General features: G+C 35.9%; 2 protein-coding genes across 7 annotated transcripts in view; both read left to right on the top strand.

The window, feature by feature from the left end:
• LOC133729382 (probable leucine-rich repeat receptor-like serine/threonine-protein kinase At3g14840) overlaps positions 1–12,245 on the top strand; it is a 47,173-nt gene extending 34,928 nt beyond the window's left edge. Inside the window, exons 1-24 of one of the 3 annotated variants that reach the window (XM_062156895.1) lie at positions 1,394–1,643; positions 2,189–2,403; positions 2,647–2,718; positions 2,816–2,884; positions 2,967–3,038; positions 3,146–3,217; positions 3,331–3,402; positions 3,495–3,566; positions 3,663–3,734; positions 3,875–3,946; positions 4,039–4,110; positions 4,295–4,369; positions 4,542–4,607; positions 6,455–6,520; positions 6,616–6,651; positions 6,749–6,789; positions 7,020–7,396; positions 7,467–7,665; positions 7,999–8,154; positions 8,312–8,430; positions 8,559–8,769; positions 8,863–9,100; positions 11,512–11,662; positions 11,756–12,245. In XM_062156895.1, the coding sequence (XP_062012879.1) occupies positions 2,261–2,403; positions 2,647–2,718; positions 2,816–2,884; positions 2,967–3,038; positions 3,146–3,217; positions 3,331–3,402; positions 3,495–3,566; positions 3,663–3,734; positions 3,875–3,946; positions 4,039–4,110; positions 4,295–4,369; positions 4,542–4,607; positions 6,455–6,520; positions 6,616–6,651; positions 6,749–6,789; positions 7,020–7,396; positions 7,467–7,665; positions 7,999–8,154; positions 8,312–8,430; positions 8,559–8,769; positions 8,863–9,100; positions 11,512–11,662; positions 11,756–12,136 (2,904 nt within the window). In that variant the 5' untranslated portion in view covers positions 1,394–1,643; positions 2,189–2,260 and the 3' untranslated portion in view covers positions 12,137–12,245. Of the gene's footprint in view, positions 1–1,393; positions 1,644–2,188; positions 2,404–2,646; positions 2,719–2,815; positions 2,885–2,966; positions 3,039–3,145; positions 3,218–3,330; positions 3,403–3,494; positions 3,567–3,662; positions 3,735–3,874; positions 3,947–4,038; positions 4,111–4,294; positions 4,370–4,541; positions 4,608–6,454; positions 6,521–6,615; positions 6,652–6,748; positions 6,790–7,019; positions 7,397–7,466; positions 7,666–7,998; positions 8,155–8,311; positions 8,431–8,558; positions 8,770–8,862; positions 9,101–11,511; positions 11,663–11,755 lie in introns of those variants that run through there. The other 2 variants (XM_062156893.1, XM_062156896.1) reach the window with 2 other exon arrangements.
• Positions 12,246–15,030: 2,785 nt separating this feature from the next.
• Positions 15,031–19,561, top strand: LOC133729384 (probable LRR receptor-like serine/threonine-protein kinase At1g53440). Of its 4 annotated transcripts, none has more exons than XM_062156900.1 (8): positions 15,088–15,227; positions 16,065–16,246; positions 16,519–16,637; positions 16,772–16,982; positions 17,059–17,299; positions 17,633–17,783; positions 17,879–18,012; positions 19,146–19,559. In XM_062156900.1, the coding sequence occupies exons 2-8, from the start codon at positions 16,222–16,224 to the stop codon at positions 19,387–19,389; spliced, it is 1,125 nt and encodes a 374-aa protein (XP_062012884.1). In that variant the 5' UTR covers positions 15,088–15,227; positions 16,065–16,221; the 3' UTR covers positions 19,390–19,559. The 4 variants fall into 4 exon arrangements, with proteins under 4 accessions (XP_062012882.1, XP_062012881.1, XP_062012884.1 ...); XM_062156899.1 differs by having other exon boundaries at positions 15,107–15,227; positions 15,690–16,246; XM_062156898.1 differs by lacking the exon at positions 16,065–16,246 and having other exon boundaries at positions 15,031–15,227; positions 17,065–17,299; positions 19,146–19,561.
• The last annotated feature ends 315 nt before the right edge of the window (positions 19,562–19,876 follow it).

The following is a 19,876-nucleotide window of genomic DNA, read 5'->3' as shown; positions in this document are numbered from 1 at the left end:
TTGCAAATATAATGGATAGACTTAGAATAATATACTCCAATTTATAAGATTTATGTGTACTTCTTGTGTTACTCTAAGTTTATAAGATACTTAATTATAAGATTTACTTATTTTCATAATGGGGTTTAACAGTTAACACAAAATTTAATGGTTTGGTTTTGATTTTAGTATTCTCCATATGTTAGTTTAACGGTTTGTTATCATGTTCTACGATAAATATATATACAAAACAAACTTTACGACACTACACAGTATTTTACCATATCTACTTAAAATAAGATTTTGTTAGCATAGACAACTCTGCGCTCACATTGTCTAAACGAGGTAGTCGTTTTTTGTACTATTCTTATCTATGAAATTGGGTCATACAACTTGGGGGAGTTCTATTCATACCTCTTAAAATGGTATCTGGACCTCTAGCAATTTTTGGAAGTTTTAAAATCCAGCTTTGCCCTTCTAAAAAACTGAGCAAAATGAAAAATAAAAAAGATTTAAAAAAATCTGCACATTCTTTCTCCCTCCTTGCCCCTCCCTCATTCTCTTGCAGCCATATCTGAGGATTATTGGGCAACTTTGATTAGAATATTAAAGATTGCAAAATGGAGGAAAGAACAAAAAATATAGAGAAGAAGAATTGAGAAAATAATGATCGGAAAACAATTACTATTGCCTATTCTTTTTGTTTTTGGTTTGGCTTAATTGCTTCACTTCATGGAGGTGAGGTCAATTGTTATCTTGGTTTCTCTTCGTAGTGGTTTTTTTTTTTTTTTTTTGCTTGAGTAGACTATGTTGCTAGCCTGTTTTGGGTTTAGGGAAATTGATTTTGATAATATTTCTCTTGTAGTTTTTTCCAAATGCACGATTAATTAAGAAATAGAAAGAGGTTAATAAGAGTATATATCCAAGCTTACTAGGTGAATGGTGTTAAGTCATGGCTATGACCTCGGTTTTAAGTGATGAGAAAAAAGATATTACTAGCAGATGTGTATTGGAAAAAATTTGTGTGGATACAAAAAAAGGCATTATTGGAAATTTTGTGCAAATTTTAGAAGAGGATGTCCAAATGCCAATTTAGGAGGTATGAATAGAAGCTCTCTACAACTTGTATGAACTCTTTACTTCAAAAAAAGAGAGGTATATTGGTAATGACTATGCAAAATCTACGTACCAAGATTCCAAGTCGCGGTCAATCTTCTTTCTTAATTGTTTCCTAATTCATGGATGGACCAGCACACCTCAGTAGTAATGGAAACCAAATCAGTCAAGACTGAAAGCAAATGCAAGAATTGATGGTACGTATATATTTCTAATTATCTCCACGTAGAGAAGTCTCCTTGATCCATAAGTCCCGATCTAGCTAGGGTCCCTACATTTATTATGATCTGTATTCACTTTAAAAACCGACGAGCTAGCTAGTAAAAATCTACAGTTCATCAAGCTGGAATATTAGTATCTGGGCGCAGGCTAGCTAGGTTAGTCGGATTAAGTCGACGTAAGATCGAAGAAAATGAAGATGGCAATTAGAGTTGGAGTTAGTGTTTGGAAAACCATCATGAACCTCAACTTGGTGGTGATACTAGTTCACTGCAGTTTTGGATCAGTCAAAGTTGAAGCTCTTTTGACTCATCTTCCTGATACTGAAGGTACACATCGATCTTTACCCTTCGTCTGAGATAATTCCTGTGTGTAATTATTTCTATACATCAAGTGTGTGTGTGTGTGTGAGCTCGCTTACGGTGTATGTGAGGTCGCTTAGTCATGACTACCACCACCAAATCGAGCTTCCGCACCTATATGCATAGATTCGAAAGTCTTTCGAAGAGTTTGAATCTCCTTTCTACTTTTTGATATTCTTTCTGAAAGTAAAAAAAATTGAAATGTGCCACCACAGTGACCACATAAAGTCCCTTTCGACCATGGTCGGGTAGGTTTTTTATTTAAGTAGAAACACGAATATTTATATTTTATGGGGTGGCATTGGTTTACCCAAAAATTATAACCCGAGTCGCCTGGGTGACAGGCGGGAATAACAACTTGGCCGGTGATAACCGCATCCTCAAGCTTTTCAACAACTGATTTTGAATTTCGAAAGCACTTGCCAACCAAAAGTGACGATCATCTCGAAAATGAAAATCTTAAATTCAAAACAGAAAAGTGTAAACTTGAAGGGTTTGATTTGTGTTTGCAGTGCAAGCCCTACGAGAAATTGCTACACAAATGGGAAAAAAAGACTGGAACTTCAGCGCAGACCCGTGCCTCAATGACACAACCCACACAAGCTGGACTACCCCAAAATCTGTTGACAGACCTCTATTCAACAACACTCTCACTTGCAACTGCTCCTTCCCTGATGGCTCATGCCATGTCATCTACATGTAGGTGCATTCGAAGCCTGTTTGATGTGTATGTTTTTAATTCCTCTGTAATATCTTGCTGGGTTTGTATTGCACTCTTTGAGTTGGTTTTTCATGCACAGCATGTGTATGAGCAAATGTCTAGGTGGGTATATTTTTTTTTGTTCCTTTCTTTCCTTTCCGGTTTGGGAGAATCCCTTTGTTTATGGGTATATGATATGTAAGGCATCATGACTCCTTTTTCCTGCAAAGTTTGAATTTTATGATCAGCTCTGACATTTTTCGAATACAGTTTTCTTAAGGGGCAAGATCTTGCTGGTGTTCTTCCACGATCTATTGCAAAGTTACCCTACCTTACACAAATGTAAGGATTTTGTAAAGTACCATGATACCTCTGAAAATTTCTAGTTTTTCTCAAATGGTGGTGTTATAATAACTAATATGTTTGCCCTTGTTTACAGCGATTTCACGAGGAACTTTCTTAGTGGTAATATACCGAGTGAATGGGGTTCTACAAAGTTGGAATATATGTAAATTCAACTCTTAACGCCATTTCTTGGTTGTCCAATAATGGCTTATAATGATTGCACTAAGACTATGAGTGAACTACAGGTCCTTTAATGTGAACAACTTATCTGGACCAATCCCTGCCTTCTTGGGAAACATCACCACTCTAAAATACTTGTATGCCCTGCCTCTATCTCCATCTAATTCTTCATTGTCTTTGTCAAATCAAGTTTAAATTTCATTTGATTGAGCCTGCTTTAATGAAAAGGAGAATATGTTTTCAGGAACCTGGAGACTAACATGTTTTCTGGAACTGTTCCTCCTGAGCTTGGGAAGTTGATTAACTTGCAGAATCTGTAAGCTCCTTCTTTTCAACCCCAGTTTGTTTTACTTTTTTTTTTTTTTGTTATAATTATTAAGTAGTTGAATAAGAAAGTACCAACTTATAAGTTGGCTCTGGAGTCTACAGCATTATTAGTGCAAACAATCTCACAGGAGTGTTGCCAGTGAATCTCACTAGACTGAGCAAATTAGCAGAACTGTAAGTGGCCCTTCACATCTTGTACTAATAATTACTCCTAACTTCCTGTTAAGATGTCAGCTTCCTGTTATGAATTTTTTTCCTTTATGCAGGAGAATTAGCAGTAACAACTTCATTGGAGCAATTCCGGATTATTTCCAGAGTTGGAATCAACTTAAGCAATTGTTAGTGTATTTTGCCCTTACATATCCAAAACTGAATTAATAAAAAAAAAAAAAAATCTGGTCTAACCTCTGTTCATTGAATTATGTCTTTGACAGAGAGATCCAAGCTAGTGGTTTAGATGGCCCCATTCCATCTAGCATTTCTGTCTTGAGTAATTTAACAGAACTGTGAGTTCCTCATCCAACTCTCAGTTGCATTGACACTAAAAACTATCATCTACAGTTAACAATTTACACTATAGCTTTATATCACAGGGATTATTTTATTTTTTTTGGCTTATCAATCATTGCTAATGCCATTTATGCAGAAGGATCAGTGACTTAAATGAAGGGGGTTCAGTGTTTCCTGACTTAAGTAATGTGACAAGCTTGAAAAGATTGTAAGTCCAAAAGATGTTGTATTTTTGTTCATCATAGTTTTAGACTAATCATTGCTTATCCCCAAGAATGCTGATATGGAGTCATGTTGCAGAATGCTGAGGAGCTGTAATTTATCTGGACGTATTCCTGATTATTTATCAACAATGACAGTACTGATTACCTTGTAATACTGCTATTTCATTACTTTCTATCTTTCATTCTACTTTTTTTTTTTTTTGAAGTACATAAGGCACAGTCAATTAATACTTTCTCGATAGCAGTTTGATTAACGAGGTTCATCTGCTCAATTTAGCGTCCAAATAGTAAGCTTTGGGTTATTATAACATCATCTCGTTATTGTTTTACAGAGATCTCAGCTTCAACAAATTGGAAGGAACTATTCCTGATCTTGAAGATCTTACTAAGGAAAAATTGCAATACTTGTAAGAAATGTGAATTTCATGACTAGCATACATCATGATGCAGGGGACCTCCCCTGTATATACTATCTTCACGTACATAAACATAATCAAAGACTTATCCCATGTAACCAACCTTTTGTAGTTAAGTAATAATTTCTTCAACAAAATGTGACTGTGATTTCTTTCGGAATAGGTATTTTACAAGCAACTTGCTCAGTGGCTCTATTCGAAATTGGATTGAGAACAGCGATAACCGCCAGTATGTCTTCAATCCTACATCAGATTTGGTTTCGATTTTCGTTTTTATTTTTTTACTGAAACCTGCAGAAGTATATAATTCTATATCAACGTACTTTTTTACACTCATGAAGACATATATCAAGAAACATGTGCGACTTTGGACTAGCTAGAATTTGTCAGTTAAAGTAAATTTCTTTTATAAGATTTATTCATCAGAAATGAATTGCAGGAATGAGTACCAGATTTGTGGTGTTTAGTACATAGTAGATCATTCTATCTTTCCTACTATAAATGGAGGCCCTCTTTTGGTGTCAAAGGGCTTCACTAAATTTTGAAGTGCCTATAATGTCCTTCAATAACATAATTATCAAATTATATTAATAAAATATAAGGGTTTTTGTCAATTTACCCAATTTTTAGAGATTTTTTTCCCACTTACCCCATTAAGATTTTTTGTTTTGTTTTTAAATTTTTTTTAATACTATTTTACCCTCACCCCTTTGTTACTTAAAGAGAGAAAGAGAGAGAAACCATAGGAGATTTCGCCGGAGCTCGGTCACCGGCTACCGGAATTCGGCCAACTTTCGCCGGATTTCTGTCACCGGCCGCCTGAATCGGGTCACCGGCTGCCGCTCACCGGAATTTGCTGAAAATCTTACCGGAAATGTTTTTTTGCCCCCAATAGACATCTATTGCCCCCTAACAAAGGGGCAATAGAGGTCTATTGCCTCCCAATAGACGTCTATTGCCCCCAAATAAACGACTATTGCCCCCCAATTGACGATTATCAGCCATGTATTGCTCCCCAATAGAAGTCTATTGCCCCCCAATAGGATTTTCAGTCGCCAGAATAGAAACTAATCTCCCTAAATTTAGACAAATAAAACTTCGATTAAAGAAAAAAATGAAGAAATTATATCAATTCAAAACGTCTATTGCCATCCAATAGACGTCTATTGCCCTCCCGATAGATATTCAAAATTTTTTGTTTCTTTCCTCCTGCCCTATTACTTAAAAAAAAAAACAAAGAAAAAAAAAACTTATTTGGGCACCCAGAATATGCTCTGGGCACCCCGTCCTCTTCTTCTCTCTTATTTCCTGGTCGGAGACCCCGTACCAGAACCCTTACTTCTTCATTGTCTTCCCCGGTTTCAGATTTTTCCATCATAATGTCTTTTGATCGATCTGTACCCACAAGATGACGACGACGACGCAGAAGATGACTCGATCAAACCAGGCTCAAACCCTGCAGTGAAAAGGTCGACGAACTTCGAACTGGAACCTTCCTGCAGTGAAAAGGTCGACGAACTTTGAACTGGAACCTTCGAGCGCGGACTGGAGCTCCGGCCATCAAGCCACGGCGTACATCGATTTTGGAGCCGTCGTCGGCAATGAGGCTGCAGATCTCTCGAACGGATTGGTCGACGACGGCGGGGGAAGTGGAGTGGAGGCACTAGCAATTGGCGTCTCTGCCGTGTTCGGAGTTTAGGGTTTAGGGAGGGAGAAAGAGAGAGAGAGAGAGAGAGAGAGAGTGCAGAATCAGAGGAATGAAAGAGAGAGAGAGAATTTGCAGATCGGAGGTAGGAGAGAGAGATAGACATAATGTAATTGTTTAATTTGGCTGAGGGTGAAATTGTCTTTTTACATTAAATTGGGTAGCTGGGAATAAAAATCTGTTGCTGGGGTAAGTGGGATAATTCTTGCTTATTTTGGTGCTTTGGGTCAATGACCCAATATATAAATACATAAAAGTGTAAATTGAAAAAATAGCCAAACCACCATTATTTTATGTCCAGAATCACTATTCTTTTTAACCGATCTATTTTCCACTATTCTTTTTATTCTGCTCTTTTTTTGTATGTGCAGCCAAATAGATGTTTCTTACAATAATTTTTCGAAGATCTCTGAGCCATCTACGTGTAGCGAACACCTGTAAGAACTATTTTCTGTGTAGTTGTCATACGAAGCACACTGTGCTATCTATTCACCACTAACTTTTCTTTTTTGACTTATTGGGCATGTATCAGGAATGTCTTCAAAAGCTCTGCTGTACCAAACAACACGTAAGCTTCTACGAAATAGTCTTGGATATGATGTAGCCATTTGTTTTCTTTCCACTTTATGCAATAAAAAAATTAAGCTGATTTTCACATAATCTAGATTATCCGGAGCGTGCCTGGACAAATTTTCATGTACAGAAGGTAACTATATATCTTTTAGAATCCAAGAAATGATTTACAGATATACGCTTTAGTTTTGCAACTTGTTCACTTATATAACTTTGTAAAGATTTTATAAAGAGAATTCCGTTAATAACTCAAGTTTGCATGTCATCTCAGAGTAAATGGCCTGGTATTATATTTTGCTTTCATTTATCTGCTCAAATATTTTCTCGTATCTGACTTTTTGTTTATTTGTTGTTACCAAACAGTTAAGTACTCATTGCATAAAAACTGTGGTGGGAACGCAACCACCATTGGAGACATCAAATTCGAAGATGATACAGCTCTTCTAGGTGGAGCGTACTTTGTTCTGACGAAACCTGACTGGGGAGTCAGTAGCACTGGACTTTTTTGGGATACTGACCCCACCTCTAAAGACTACATTGCAAATAATGTATCAACACTTGGAATGGAAAACTCTCAGTTGTACACAAATGCACGCCTCACTCCTCTTTCTCTCACATATTATGCAAACTGCTTAGGAGATGGAAACTTTACTGTGAAACTTCACTTTGCGGAGATAATAATCCGAGGCAATAGATCTTTTCATAGTGTTGGAAGACGGATTTTTTATGTCTATATTCAGGTACTGAATCATACCGTTAATGAACTCTTAATGCCGGCACAATGTTTCTCATTGATGACATTTGTTACAGGAGAAACTTGTATGGAAGGATTTTGACATCGTAAAGGAAGCACCAGGGGTTGATAAGGTAGTCATTAAGGTAACACCTGCAGTTCAAGTTACAAACAAAACTCTAGAGATTCGGTTTCATTGGTCTGGGAAAGGCACAACAGCAACCCCTAGACGAGGAGTCTACGGTCCCCTTATATCAGCCATTTCTATAGAGCCTGGTAATCTTCTGAATTTGCACATACACGTACACTTTTAAGTCTGTTTTAAGAACTTTATTATGGGCTTTACAATCCATTTGTTTTGTACTCATTCGATCAGAACAGAAAAGGAACCAAAAGACAAGTATATATTTAAATTGAAAAGGACTGAAAAATTGCAAATCAAAGTAGTATAGTTTAAGAATTATAAAAGGGCAAGCTTATCGAATATGTTTTCAGCGTTCTATATAACCATTCTCAGTTGTTCTGCCGTATCTATGGCTGTATATCATAGAGACAAAGAACTAAAGCTTGTATTTTTTTTATGATTTATTTATTTATTTTGCCCTGTAGAGTTCAAGCCTCCTAAAACTCATGATAGCAAAAGAAAGATGTACATTGTGGTTGGAGTTTCAGTAGGAGCTGCGGTTTTGTGCCTCTTCTTCTTCATTTTTGGCATTCTTTGGTGGAAAGGCTGTCTGGTGGATAGCCAGACATCAAGGGAAGAAGGTGCTGCAATTCTACCATGCCAATTTCAAGTATCACATTGTCCTTATTCTTTCAAATTCACATGTGAACTAGGAAACACACACTCAGATACTAAGTCAAAAGAAATTTTATCAATTTTCAAGACACTACTAGTATCCTAACCTGCTTCTTTGGACAGCTCTGAGAGGACTAGATCTGCAGACTGGCTTTTTCACCTTGAGGCAAATTAAAGCTGCCACTAATAACTTTGATCCTGTAAACAAAATTGGAGAAGGTGGTTTTGGTCCCGTATACAAGGTATAATACGTACGACTGTATCCTGTTATCTTTTTCCTTTTACTTTTTGTCATTTTCATGTCTTCACATAATTTTCTATGGCCTAGTTTTATCATAATTGAAAACTAATTTTGCGATGCTTAATGCAGGGTACACTATTGGATGGTACTATAATTGCAGTTAAGCAACTATCTTCAAAATCGAAGCAGGGAAATCGTGAATTTGTGAATGAAATAGGCATGATCTCTTGTTTGCAGCATCCAAATCTGGTTAGAATGTATGGATGTTGTATTGAAGCAAACCAGTTATTGTTGGTGTATGAATACATGGAGAACAATAGCCTTGCTCGCGCTTTGTACGGTAAGCTCATCATGTCCAGGAACAAATCCTAAAATCTTGCATTCAGAGGTTCTGAGAAGTGACCTAATTATTAGGTATGTATGTTAATTGCAGGTCCAGAGGATGATACTTTAAACTTGGACTGGCCTACAAGGCAGAAAATATGCCTAGGGATAGCGAAAGGTCTGGCTTATTTGCATGAGGAATCGGCAGTGAAGGTTGTACATAGAGACATCAAAACTACGAATGTGTTACTGGACCAAGACCTCAATGCTAAGATCTCGGACTTTGGTTTGGCCAAGCTTGACGAAGAGGAGAACACTCACATTAGCACCAGGATTGCTGGAACTATGTAAGCTTCTGTCATATATATTGCATCAACTTCATTTCTTAGGCTAATTTTGTTAATTATGCATTTTTCCGGGGTCGTCTTGGGTACCTTGGTGTTTACCATACCCTTGTTTTTTTATTTTTTTTACTTTTAGTAAATTAATACTAGTCTGCAATCACATGCTCTGCGTGTGTAAGAAAAATTTTAATTGTAAAAAAAAAAAAAAGTTATCTGCAAAAGAAAATAGATTCAATGGGTAGTTATTGCAGAGAGAAAATAGTGGGAGAGAAAAGTGGAGGTTGTGGAATAATTTCTTTTCAATTTTCTTAATAAAATATATTTTATAATTGTCCTATTTACCCTTGTGATTTAATTTATTATCAAAGTTTTTTAATCTTTCAGGGTTAAATCTGTCAAAATTTTCAGTTTTGGCTAACAAAGCCTCTTCTTTTAATAATAGTATAGATAGTGGAAACCTACTGAACTGGTCAACAGGTTACCCAATTAAATATCGACATGTGTCATTTTTAAAAATAAAATTTATCATATTAACAACACACTCTTTCTTGATATGTAACATTGTTAAAAATCATGTAACAAGTATTGTCAAAATAATAAATTACACATAGTTGAACTACAATTACGACTTATGACAACAGTTGTTGTAGTTATTGTAATTGAGTGGCCAAAGATGTAAATATCATATTTGGACAACTTTTATCAAATTTAGAACCTTGATTATCAAGTGGAGAAGCTCCTTACAATACTGAGTTGTTACATATCTTTTGGTCTAATTTTAATTTGACCATGTTCACAACACAAATGTTGTCAGAATTGTAAAATGGTTGGTAATCTTGTAAATGGTATAGTTTTTGAAGTAATTACTACAATCAGAACAAAAGTTACCGCTTTTACACCAATAGTTTGGAGTTATGGTAAAATATGTAGTCATTGAGTAATTATTCCATTAATGATAAAAATATAAAGATTTACCACTTTGACAACAAATTTGTTGTTGCACTTGTTAAATTGTCCATAAATTAGTACATTAGTTTAGGTTGAGTAATTACTATAAATAGGACAAAAGTTACTGCTTTTACATCAATTGTTGTGATTGTGGTAAAATGTGTAGTCATTGTAGTAATCATTTCATTAATAATAAAAACATAAAGATTTACCACTCTGACAACAAATTTGTTGTCATACTTGTTAAATTGTCTATAAATTAGTACATTAGTTTAGGTGGAGTAATTACTACAAATAGAACAAAAGTTACCACTTTTACATCAAGTGTTGTGGGTTGTGATAAAATGTGTAGTCATTGTAGTAATAATTTCACTAATGGTAAAAACATAAAGATTCATACATGTTCTATTTTATATAATATTTACCACTTTGAGGACTCATATAACCACTTTGAGGACACATGTGGTAATTACAAAAAAAATCCGCATTAAAGTAAATAAGGTATTCGTTAGAGAAAAGTAGGTTCTCATTTGAGTAATTAAGTCCTAAAAGTGGTAATTGTAATAGGTTTTCATTAGAGTAAAGTAGACTTTCATTTGAGTAAATAAGTCCTAAAGTAGGTTCTCATTTGACTACATTTAAAACAAATATTATTTATTTTTACACTAATTGTTGTCATTGTCGTAAAATGCATGTAAAAAGAATTATAATTGGTTAAGGAAACTATTAATGATATAATTAATTGGTAATAAAGATTACTTAACTAATACTAATTTTGCGAACTTAGGTTAGAAGGTTTTCAATTGTGTAATTGTCCATTAATAACAAGCATTAATTCACTAATAATAAAATTAATTAGTAATATAGACTATTTAACTAAAAGTAATTCGGTGAACCTAGGATAGAAGGTTCTTTTAATTTTTTTTGAAAAAGGAAAAATCATAATTGTCAATTGTCAATTGATAATCAAACATTAATTGGCTTTATTGTTTTCACTATCTTTATTGTTTTCAATTCAATTAGTAGTTTGTGTTACCAAAAAAATTAGAAAGGCTAAGGGCTAAACAAGTTACCAATTTGTTAAATATTTTGAACCATTGGATATATTACTAATCCAATGGTCCAAAATATTTAACAAAATGAGGGTATGGCAAACACCAAGGTACCCAAGAATTCTCCCATTTTTCCACCCAACTTTCTGTGTCCAAAATTTTAATTATGACACAAACAAGAAACTAATCTTTTTCTCAGTACAATATTGAAGTTGTCAATTAGTTATGGTAATTAAGTTAGTAACTCATATTGACAGCATAAATGCATATGCTGAAATGCCAACAAAATATGTAATTTACATGTAATGTCTTACTTATATAGTGTTGATACTTATCATTTCTAGTTTTATGTGAAAATTCTTTGTATTAGGGTGTCTAATCAGTCGGTGAAAACAACATTTAATTGTTGTGCAGAGGATACATGGCACCGGAATATGCTCTATGGGGTTGTTTGACCTATAAAGCAGATGTCTACAGTTTTGGAGTTGTTGCATTAGAAACTGTTGCAGGAAAGAACAACATGAAATATCGACCCAATGAGAACATTCAATGTCTTATGGATTGGGTAAGTTAAATAATCTTCATTCAGAACTTCTTTCACTACATATGTATGTAACTAGTTTGTGATCATCCACTCATTTTCTCTGCTTATTTTTAGGTTCTTGTTTTGCAACAAAGAGGGAACTTACTGGAGCTGGTGGATCCGAGGTTGGGGTCCGATTTCAATAAGAAAGAGGCGATTAGAATGATCAAAGTAGCTCTACTGTGCGCCAATCCAACAGCTGGACTTAGGCCTATCATGTCTGAAGTAGTGAGAGTGCTTGAAGGGCGGACTGCAGTGGATGAAGTGGTTCTGGATCCAAGTATCCATGGTGATGAAATGACGAGGTTAAGAGCCTTTGAAGAGCAGTTTGATCACAGTACTGCACAAGGGAGCTCCCCAAGTGGAAGTCACAGCCTCATTCGTTCATCAGATGCACCATGGACGGGTTCTTCTGCTACTACTACGTCTTCAGATCTCTATAAATGTAGTCTTTAGTTCATAGCTAGTAATGTGAAATTAGTGTCACTTCGGAACCAATAATTATCTCTTGACAATGTTTAGACATACTAGCTATTTAGTAGCTAGTAGCAATAAAACATTTTTGCATACCAATTACAGTCTGACAGTGTCTTAAGGGCTAATCTAGAATGCAAGTTTAGGACAATTCAGACAAAGAAGATTCAAATGAAAGAAAAGTTCCCTTGCATGGATTGAATGGAAAACTAAAAGACACAACAAAAAGAAAAGTCCATGATGTCAAACATGTGTAGTGACTTCAAAGTAGCTGTTCTTGATTGGTGAATGATTATTGAAACTTCTCTTTTAATTTGCTATCTTATATCATGATAAACGGCGCAAACGGATAATAAACTCAAAGTTACGCCGATTCAAAATAAGTAAAAAAATTGAGAGTATAAATTGTAAATTGGGGAGTGTGAATTTCACTTTCCTTAATGTATAGTCGTTGATGTTTTGTTGAAGCTATTCTAATTCTAACTACCCAAAAACAACTATTTCTATATCTCCTGTTAGCAGTAGTAATTAGTTTTTAGTTAATTAGCTTACTTAGTTAATTACTTTACTTCGTTAATTAGCTCAATTATGATCTTAGTTAATTAGCTAGCTATTAGCCTTCTGTTACTAGGGATGACAAAAATCCCCAGCGGGGCGGAGTTCTATTGGATACCCGCCCCTAATGTAGGGGAGGATTTGGGGACAAATGGGAAATGGGGATGGGGATCCCCAATCCCCATTATCTAAGATTGGGGATGGGGTGGGGATGGTATTGTGATCCTCATCCCCAAACCCGCTCAAATAATATATACATATATTTAATTTATATATATATTAATTTATATTAATTTATTTTTTATAATATAAAATCACAAATATATACATTTACTACTTTACTTTAATGGCTACACTTTTACAATATAAAAGGCACCATCTTATTCAAATATTATTGACATGTTATGGAGCTTAAGTTGAGAGATTGATTGTGGAGATTTTTGTTTATTGTTTAGGTTTTTATTTTTTTTTATTATTTTTTTTATTGAGACTTTTTGTTGTTTACTAAGATTGGGATGAAGAACTTTTTGACTTTTGCACTCACTGAATTATGATTTATGAATTTAATCATGTTTTAATTTTATTTGTTGTATATTTTGATTTTAAAAAAGACAATATGAGAAAAAAATTATTTTATTTATTAAATTCTTTTTGGGGATTTGAGGTGGGTTTGGAGGCCTAGTTCCCAGTGAGGATGGAGATGGGGAATCCCCAATATAAATTTTATTGGATTGGGCCGGGGATGGGGGGTGGGGAATGAACCCGGAGATGGGGATGGTATTGTGATCTCCATCCCCAACCCGCCCCAGCCATCCCTATCTGTTACAACGAGTTAGTTAGCTTGTGCACAGATGGTTGACACGTGTTGCTCATCTGTGCATTCATCTCTTGTATAAATAGACTCAACTACTTCATTATGTAACAACCAAGCATTTTATAACAGACTTAGGATTGAGATCCTCTAAAGTGAGTTCTCTGCAGTTTTGAGAATTTCATAAAATCTCTGCCATCAACAAAATCCAATGGCTTAGGAGCTTGCCACATTATCTTGCATTTGTATACCACAAAGTTGACGGCAACTCCTGCCGTTACGACTCTTTTCTCTATTTCAGTTCATCTCCGTATTCAAGTAACAAGTTCTTTTGAGACTTTCTCAAGAACAGTACGTGATTCCCCTTTGCCTATTGTTGGCATTTGAGGATTCTTCACCCAATATTTTGGTTGAGTTTCTGATTAATTTAGGATACACCTGACGTTATAAATGCACATGGCAAGGGAAGAATGATCAGATCCCATACTAATTTCAGTTTTGGTTCGAAGATTCATATGAGATCTGAGAGTTGTCGGCAGACATGCATATATTCTATTCAAGTGTTTTCAGAACAATTTTCCATCACTTCTCAAACAGATTTTTTTTTTTTTACCAATCTGAATAATTTTTAGCAAAAGGAACACGAAAACTAGAGGGGGAAGAAGATTGATGGTAGATTCGGGTCAATAACAGAGAAAATCTATTGTAGAAAATGAAAATGAAACCAGAGAAAATGAAGAAAGAAGCAGAGAATGAATGCATAAGAACAAAAACAAGGAGACCCAGAAAACCACACTCCCCGAATTTCTGAAATTTCAAACCGCCATCTTCACAGATCATCATCCTCACCTTCTCTCTCACCATTTCCATCCCATTTTCAATTAATTTTGAAATTCCATCCGGAAGCCCAGAACCCAACGTCGAATTTCATTCTCGAAGAGTGGAGGTGGGTTTCATTTTTTATTTTAGGTTTTTGGGGGAGCCCTGAGAAGAAAAGGAACTAAACGGTGTAGGCAAATAGCGATGACTGAAGAATAGGAGATAACGGGAAACAATACATTTCGGTGATGTGGCTTTGTATTGACCATTGGATAATGTAGATGGGTGTGATATTATGAAATTCACAAAACTGCATGGGCTCCTCACTTTAGAGGAGCCGGATCCATCCTCTTTCTTCTCTCTTAAGCAAATACTCAAAAGACTTTCATCTCCTTCCACCAAAAAAAACCTAATTTACTCTACTATGGTCTACCATCAAAGCCCGTCAAGAAATGTACTCAAAGCAACCACCCTTACGTACACTTGTCAAGATCAAGCTTTCAATTTCCACATAACCAATAATAGCACTCTTGGCCCAACAGGCAGACGTGCTCACTTGCATGTGAGATGTTTGGAAATTAACCATTCATGGATGTATACGACATCATGATTCAGATTTTTTTTTTTTTTTTTTTGTCTGAACATCATAATTCATATTAGTGCTGTCTTCACACCATTATTAATACTCATCCCATCAACCACCTAAATAAGATGACTACCAATAAGAGCAAAGCTCAAGGAACTAAATAAGATGCAGAAGAAGAAAATGGGATTTAGAGTTTTTCCAAAAAGCTAGCATCACTATGGTCCTAGTGGTTCTCTGCTTTATCTGCAATAAATCGGTTAGAACAGCTGAAGCACAATCCCCGCGTCTTCCCGTAGAAGAAGGTAATTTACTCTCAGAGTCTCACTCTCTTCTTCCAATTCCTGTTTTACTTGGTGGTGGTTAACACACACAACCAGACTGCACTGGGTTTTAGGCTTGTAAATAACCGGTTACACTGTCCAACAAATTCCATTTTCGGCTTTCGTTTTTGGTCAAGTTACAATTTTGGCTCTCGGCTTTGAAGTTTGGAAATCCATGTATCTACAGTTATTGCAATGTTGATCATTTTCATTTTGTCATTTTGATGGTAAAATAACTTGCAATAAATGGTAACAATCAAGAATCTGACCAAAAGTCCAATCCTGGGCTTGAGTGAAACCTTCACCCAAATTAATTCAAGCCCCAACAATCTTTTTTTTTTTTTGAGGGCAGGAGGTCAGCCCTTTATTGAAGTAAAAAGTTTACAAGTTAGAGAATTCAGCTGCAACTGCAGCCCCAACAACCTTAAAAGTCTTTATTGGTAGGTAACCGGGTTAACACTTGTGCGGCCACCATCGAAGAACACGGTGAGCCTTCATGGGTCCACCAGTACGCTAACAAGCAAAAGGGAGCAATACCGTTCCAATGCGGCCATCGACGGAAGCTTGCAGGTTCTTCAAGTTTTGGGGTCAGTAGGGTCTGTCTACTCCCATAATCTGCCTGCAGTCAGCTGCTAGATTAGAAGTTGGGCTTTTCCATCGTGGGCTTTGGTGGTGGTTCAACGGGCCCTTGATTGGGGAACAGTCTCTCCCTAATAGTTGTCCAAAAAAACTAAGAATAAAATTATGATACCCGAATAACTCTTGCTTAAAATCACCAAACACGAAAAACAGATTCACAAATTTGATTTGTGGGCGCAGTGGAAGCACTGAGAGAAATTGCTTCACAATTGGGAAAAAAAAGACTGGAACTTCAACGTAGACCCATGCCTCAACGACACCATCTGGGCTACCCCAATATCTGATCGTTACTCGCTATACATCAACATTGTGTCTTGCAACTGTTCCTACGTCCCTGATGGTGTATGCCACGTCACCAGTATGTATGTCACTATGTCATTCACTTTTTTTTTTTTTTTTTTTTTGAAATAAATCACTTTCTATTTCTTATGCCACCTAGCTAGTGTTTGAAATTGTCTCTGTGGAGTTGCTATGAATTAAAAGTGTGTATAGATTCTGAACACACTGCAAGAAATTAACTAGATGCTATGGTATTAACATAGGATCCCCTTTTGCCTACAAAACCTGAATTTCATGATGAGCTCTCACATTTTTCCGAACACAGTGTTCTTTCTAAACCTTGTTCTGTGGACAGCTTTGAGAAGACTGGATTTGCAAACTGGCTTTTTCACCTTCAAGCAAATTAGAGCTGCCACTAAAAGCTTTGATCCTGTAAACAAAATTGGGGAGGGTGGTTTTGGCTCTGTCTACAAGGTACTGTATGACTACATCCTTTGCAACAACGTACAAAAAACACAATAAATAGATAAAAATCTGTTTCTGGATGGCTTCATTTAACTATTATCCATATATATTGTCCTGCACTTTATCCTGATTGAAAAATGTAGGGTATATTATTGGATGGTACTATAATTGCGGTCAAGCAACTATCTTCAAAATCAAAGCAAGGAAATCGTGAATTCGTGAACGAAATAGGCATGATTTCTGGTTTGCAACATCCAAATCTTGTTAGATTGTATGGATGTTGTATTGAAGCAAATGAATTACTGTTGGTGTATGAATATATGGAAAACAATAGTCTTGCAGGCGCTTTATTTGGTAAGTTTTTAACTCAATAAATAGATCTTGCTATGATTTAAGTGTCCTGTTGATTGGTAATCTATGTAAATTGCAGGTGCAGAGGAAAGTCCACTCAAATTGGACTGGCCTACAAGGCAGAAAATATGCCTGGGCATAGCAAAAGGTCTGGCTTTTCTGCATGAGGAGTCAGCGTTGAAGGTTGTACATAGAGACATCAAAACTACGAATGTGTTAATATTGGACCAAGACCTCAATGCTAAGATATCGGACTTTGGTTTGGCCAAGCTTGATGAAGAAGAGAAAAGTCACATAAGCACCAGGATTGCTGGAACTATGTAAGCTTCTGTTATATATATTCCATTATCTTCATTTATGAGTCTAATTTTGTTTACACCTATTTCCGCCCAGCTTTCTTGTCTCCAAAATCTTATTTTGACACAAACATGGAAACTATTCTCTCTCTCTCTCTCTCTCTCTCTCTCTCTCTGTCTCTCTCTGTCTCTATCTCTAGTGAAATGAAGTTGTCAGTAATAGTAAGTTAGTAGCTCATATTGACTGCATAACTGCATGCTGAAATGTCAATCACGGTTCAAATTTGTATTTTTTTGAAAAAAATTCATTGTGTTAGAATGAGTAATCCTTCGGTGGAAACAACATTTGTTGTGCAGAGGATACATGGCGCCAGAATATGCCCTGTGGGGTTGTTTGACCTATAAAGCAGATGTCTACAGTTTCGGAGTTGTTGCATTAGAAACTGTTGCAGGAAAGAACAAAATGAAATATCGACCCAATGAGAATATTCAGTGTCTTATGGATTGGGTACAATAAATCTGCATTCAAAAATTCTTTCAGTACATATGTAACTAGTTTGTGACCATGCCACTCAGTTCTGTGTTTTCTCTGCTTATTTTTAGGCCCTTGTTTTGCAACAAAAAGGGAACTTACTAGAGCTGGTGGATCCGAGGTTGGGGTCCGATTTCAATAAGAAAGAAGCGATTAGAACGATCAAAGTATCTCTATTATGCGCCAATCCAACAGCTGCACTTAGGCAAGGCCGGCCCTGGGTATAGGCCCAGCAGGCCTGTGCCTATGGCCCCCAAATTTCATGGGCCCCCAAAATTAAACCAAGTTTTATATATATATGTAAAAAAAAAAAGTAATATATGCCCATATCGATGTCTTGTCGTTTATACTTCTTCTCTAGTTCTCCTAGACTTCCACGCGGCTACTCGGGGAAACGGCATCTCTTGTTCTTACCTCACCTCCATAATCCCAAATTCTCAATTCTCAAATCTCAAATCTCAAAACCTAACAGCTAATTACATCATCAGATCATTGATTCATCGTCGCCAATAATCATCATCATCTGCAATCATTCTTTTGTTTTCTTGTTCTTTGTAATGTTTTATTAATTTTTCTGAATTTCTGGCAAATTTGGGAATTGGGAAGAAGGAAATAGCGGTTGATTTTAACCTTTTGACACTAATTAACACAGCAATTTCGTTGGGCAAGTCTTTAAGTATTCTTTGCAAATTCAAATATTTTTCAATGAATCAATGATTAAGATTTTAGGGTCTGTTTTCTTTATTTTTCTTCTTATTCGATTCATCTGAACTAATAGTGATTATAACTAATTATGAATTAAGTGCATCTTTGTTATTTGTTAATGGAATAATGGTAGACTGGTACTAGTGCTGTACTGGTATCAGTATCAGATGCAAGCTAGAGTTTTTTTTTTTGATACATAAACCGCAGAGCTGTACTCTATTATGCAGAGATGCGAAAAGAATCCAAGTGCAGAAGATAGCAAGTTTTGTTGCCTTTGCTACCCTTTGCTCCTGAAATACTGACAATATATATTCAGAAAGTAAAACCAAGACATGAAGAGTCGATCAAACTGACAAACTTTTATAAAAGTAGCGGAATCTGAGTGGTGGAGTTGGTTTAATGGATTATGAAGGCAGAGTATTAGTGAGGACTTTAGTAGTTTAGTTGCAAGTGACTATACTACTAAATTGTATTCTTATAGAAACCTGTAAGCCTATTAAAAAGCTGTAAACTTAGTAACTTACTTACTTTTAAAGAGGAAAAAAAAAATTTTGAATATATTTGAAGGTGGGGGGCCCCATTTTTTTTTTTCGCCTAGAGCCCCTGAAAACTCAGGGCCGGCCCTGCACTTAGGCCTATCATGTCTGAAGTAGTGAGTATGCTTGAAGGGCGGACCCCCGTGGATGAAGTGGTTCTGGATCCAAGCATCCATGGTGATGAAATGACGAGGTTAAGAGCCTTCGAAGACCAGTTCGATCACAGTACTGCACAAGGGAGCTCCCCAAGTGGAAGTCATAGCCTTATGCGTTCATTAGATGCACCATGGACTGGTTCTTCAGGTACTACTACGTCTTCAGATCTCTATACGTACATGTAGTCTTTAGTTCATAGTAATGCGAAATTAGTGTCACTCCAGAACCAATAATTATCTCTTGGCAATATTTAGACATACTATTTAGTAGCTAGTAGCAATTAAACATATTTGCATACCATTTACGGTCTGACAGTGTCTCAAGGGCTAATCTAGAATGGAAGTTTAGGACAATTCAGACAAAGAAGATTGAAATGAAAGAAAAGTTCCCATGCATATGATGCATGGATTGAATGGAAAATTAAAAGACACAACAAAAAGAGAAGTCCATGATGTCAAACATGTGTTGTGACTTCCAATTTAGTTGTTTTTGGATGGTGAATGATTGAAACTTTCTCTTCAACAAGAAAGTACTAAATTCAAAGTTTTTTTTTTTTTAATCAATGAGAATTTCATTCATATATAACTTGAGAAATTTACATCAAGGAGTATATAATGGCCTCATTAAATCCTACCAAAACAAGGAGGGAAGAGTACCACACTCCATTACAAA

This window comes from Rosa rugosa, chromosome 2 (assembly GCF_958449725.1).
Source record: "Rosa rugosa chromosome 2, drRosRugo1.1, whole genome shotgun sequence".
In the NCBI taxonomy this organism is placed as follows: domain Eukaryota; kingdom Viridiplantae; phylum Streptophyta; class Magnoliopsida; order Rosales; family Rosaceae; genus Rosa; species Rosa rugosa.
The sequence above is the reverse complement of the archived record's forward strand: the minus strand, read 5'-3'. Positions and strand labels throughout refer to the sequence as shown.

What these genes read in the sequence shown, in the direction of transcription:
- LOC133729384 (XM_062156897.1), top strand. Translation starts at nt 15,143, where the DNA reads ATGGTCCTAGTGGTTCTCTGCTTTATCTGCAATAAATCGGTTAGAACA. An exon ending in ACCAGGATTGCTGGAACTAT is followed by an intron (nt 17,300 to 17,632) that starts GTAAGCTTCTGT and finishes TTTGTTGTGCAG; the next exon opens with AGGATACATGGCGCCAGAAT. An exon ending in TTCAGTGTCTTATGGATTGG is followed by an intron (nt 17,784 to 17,878) that starts GTACAATAAATC and finishes GCTTATTTTTAG; the next exon opens with GCCCTTGTTTTGCAACAAAA.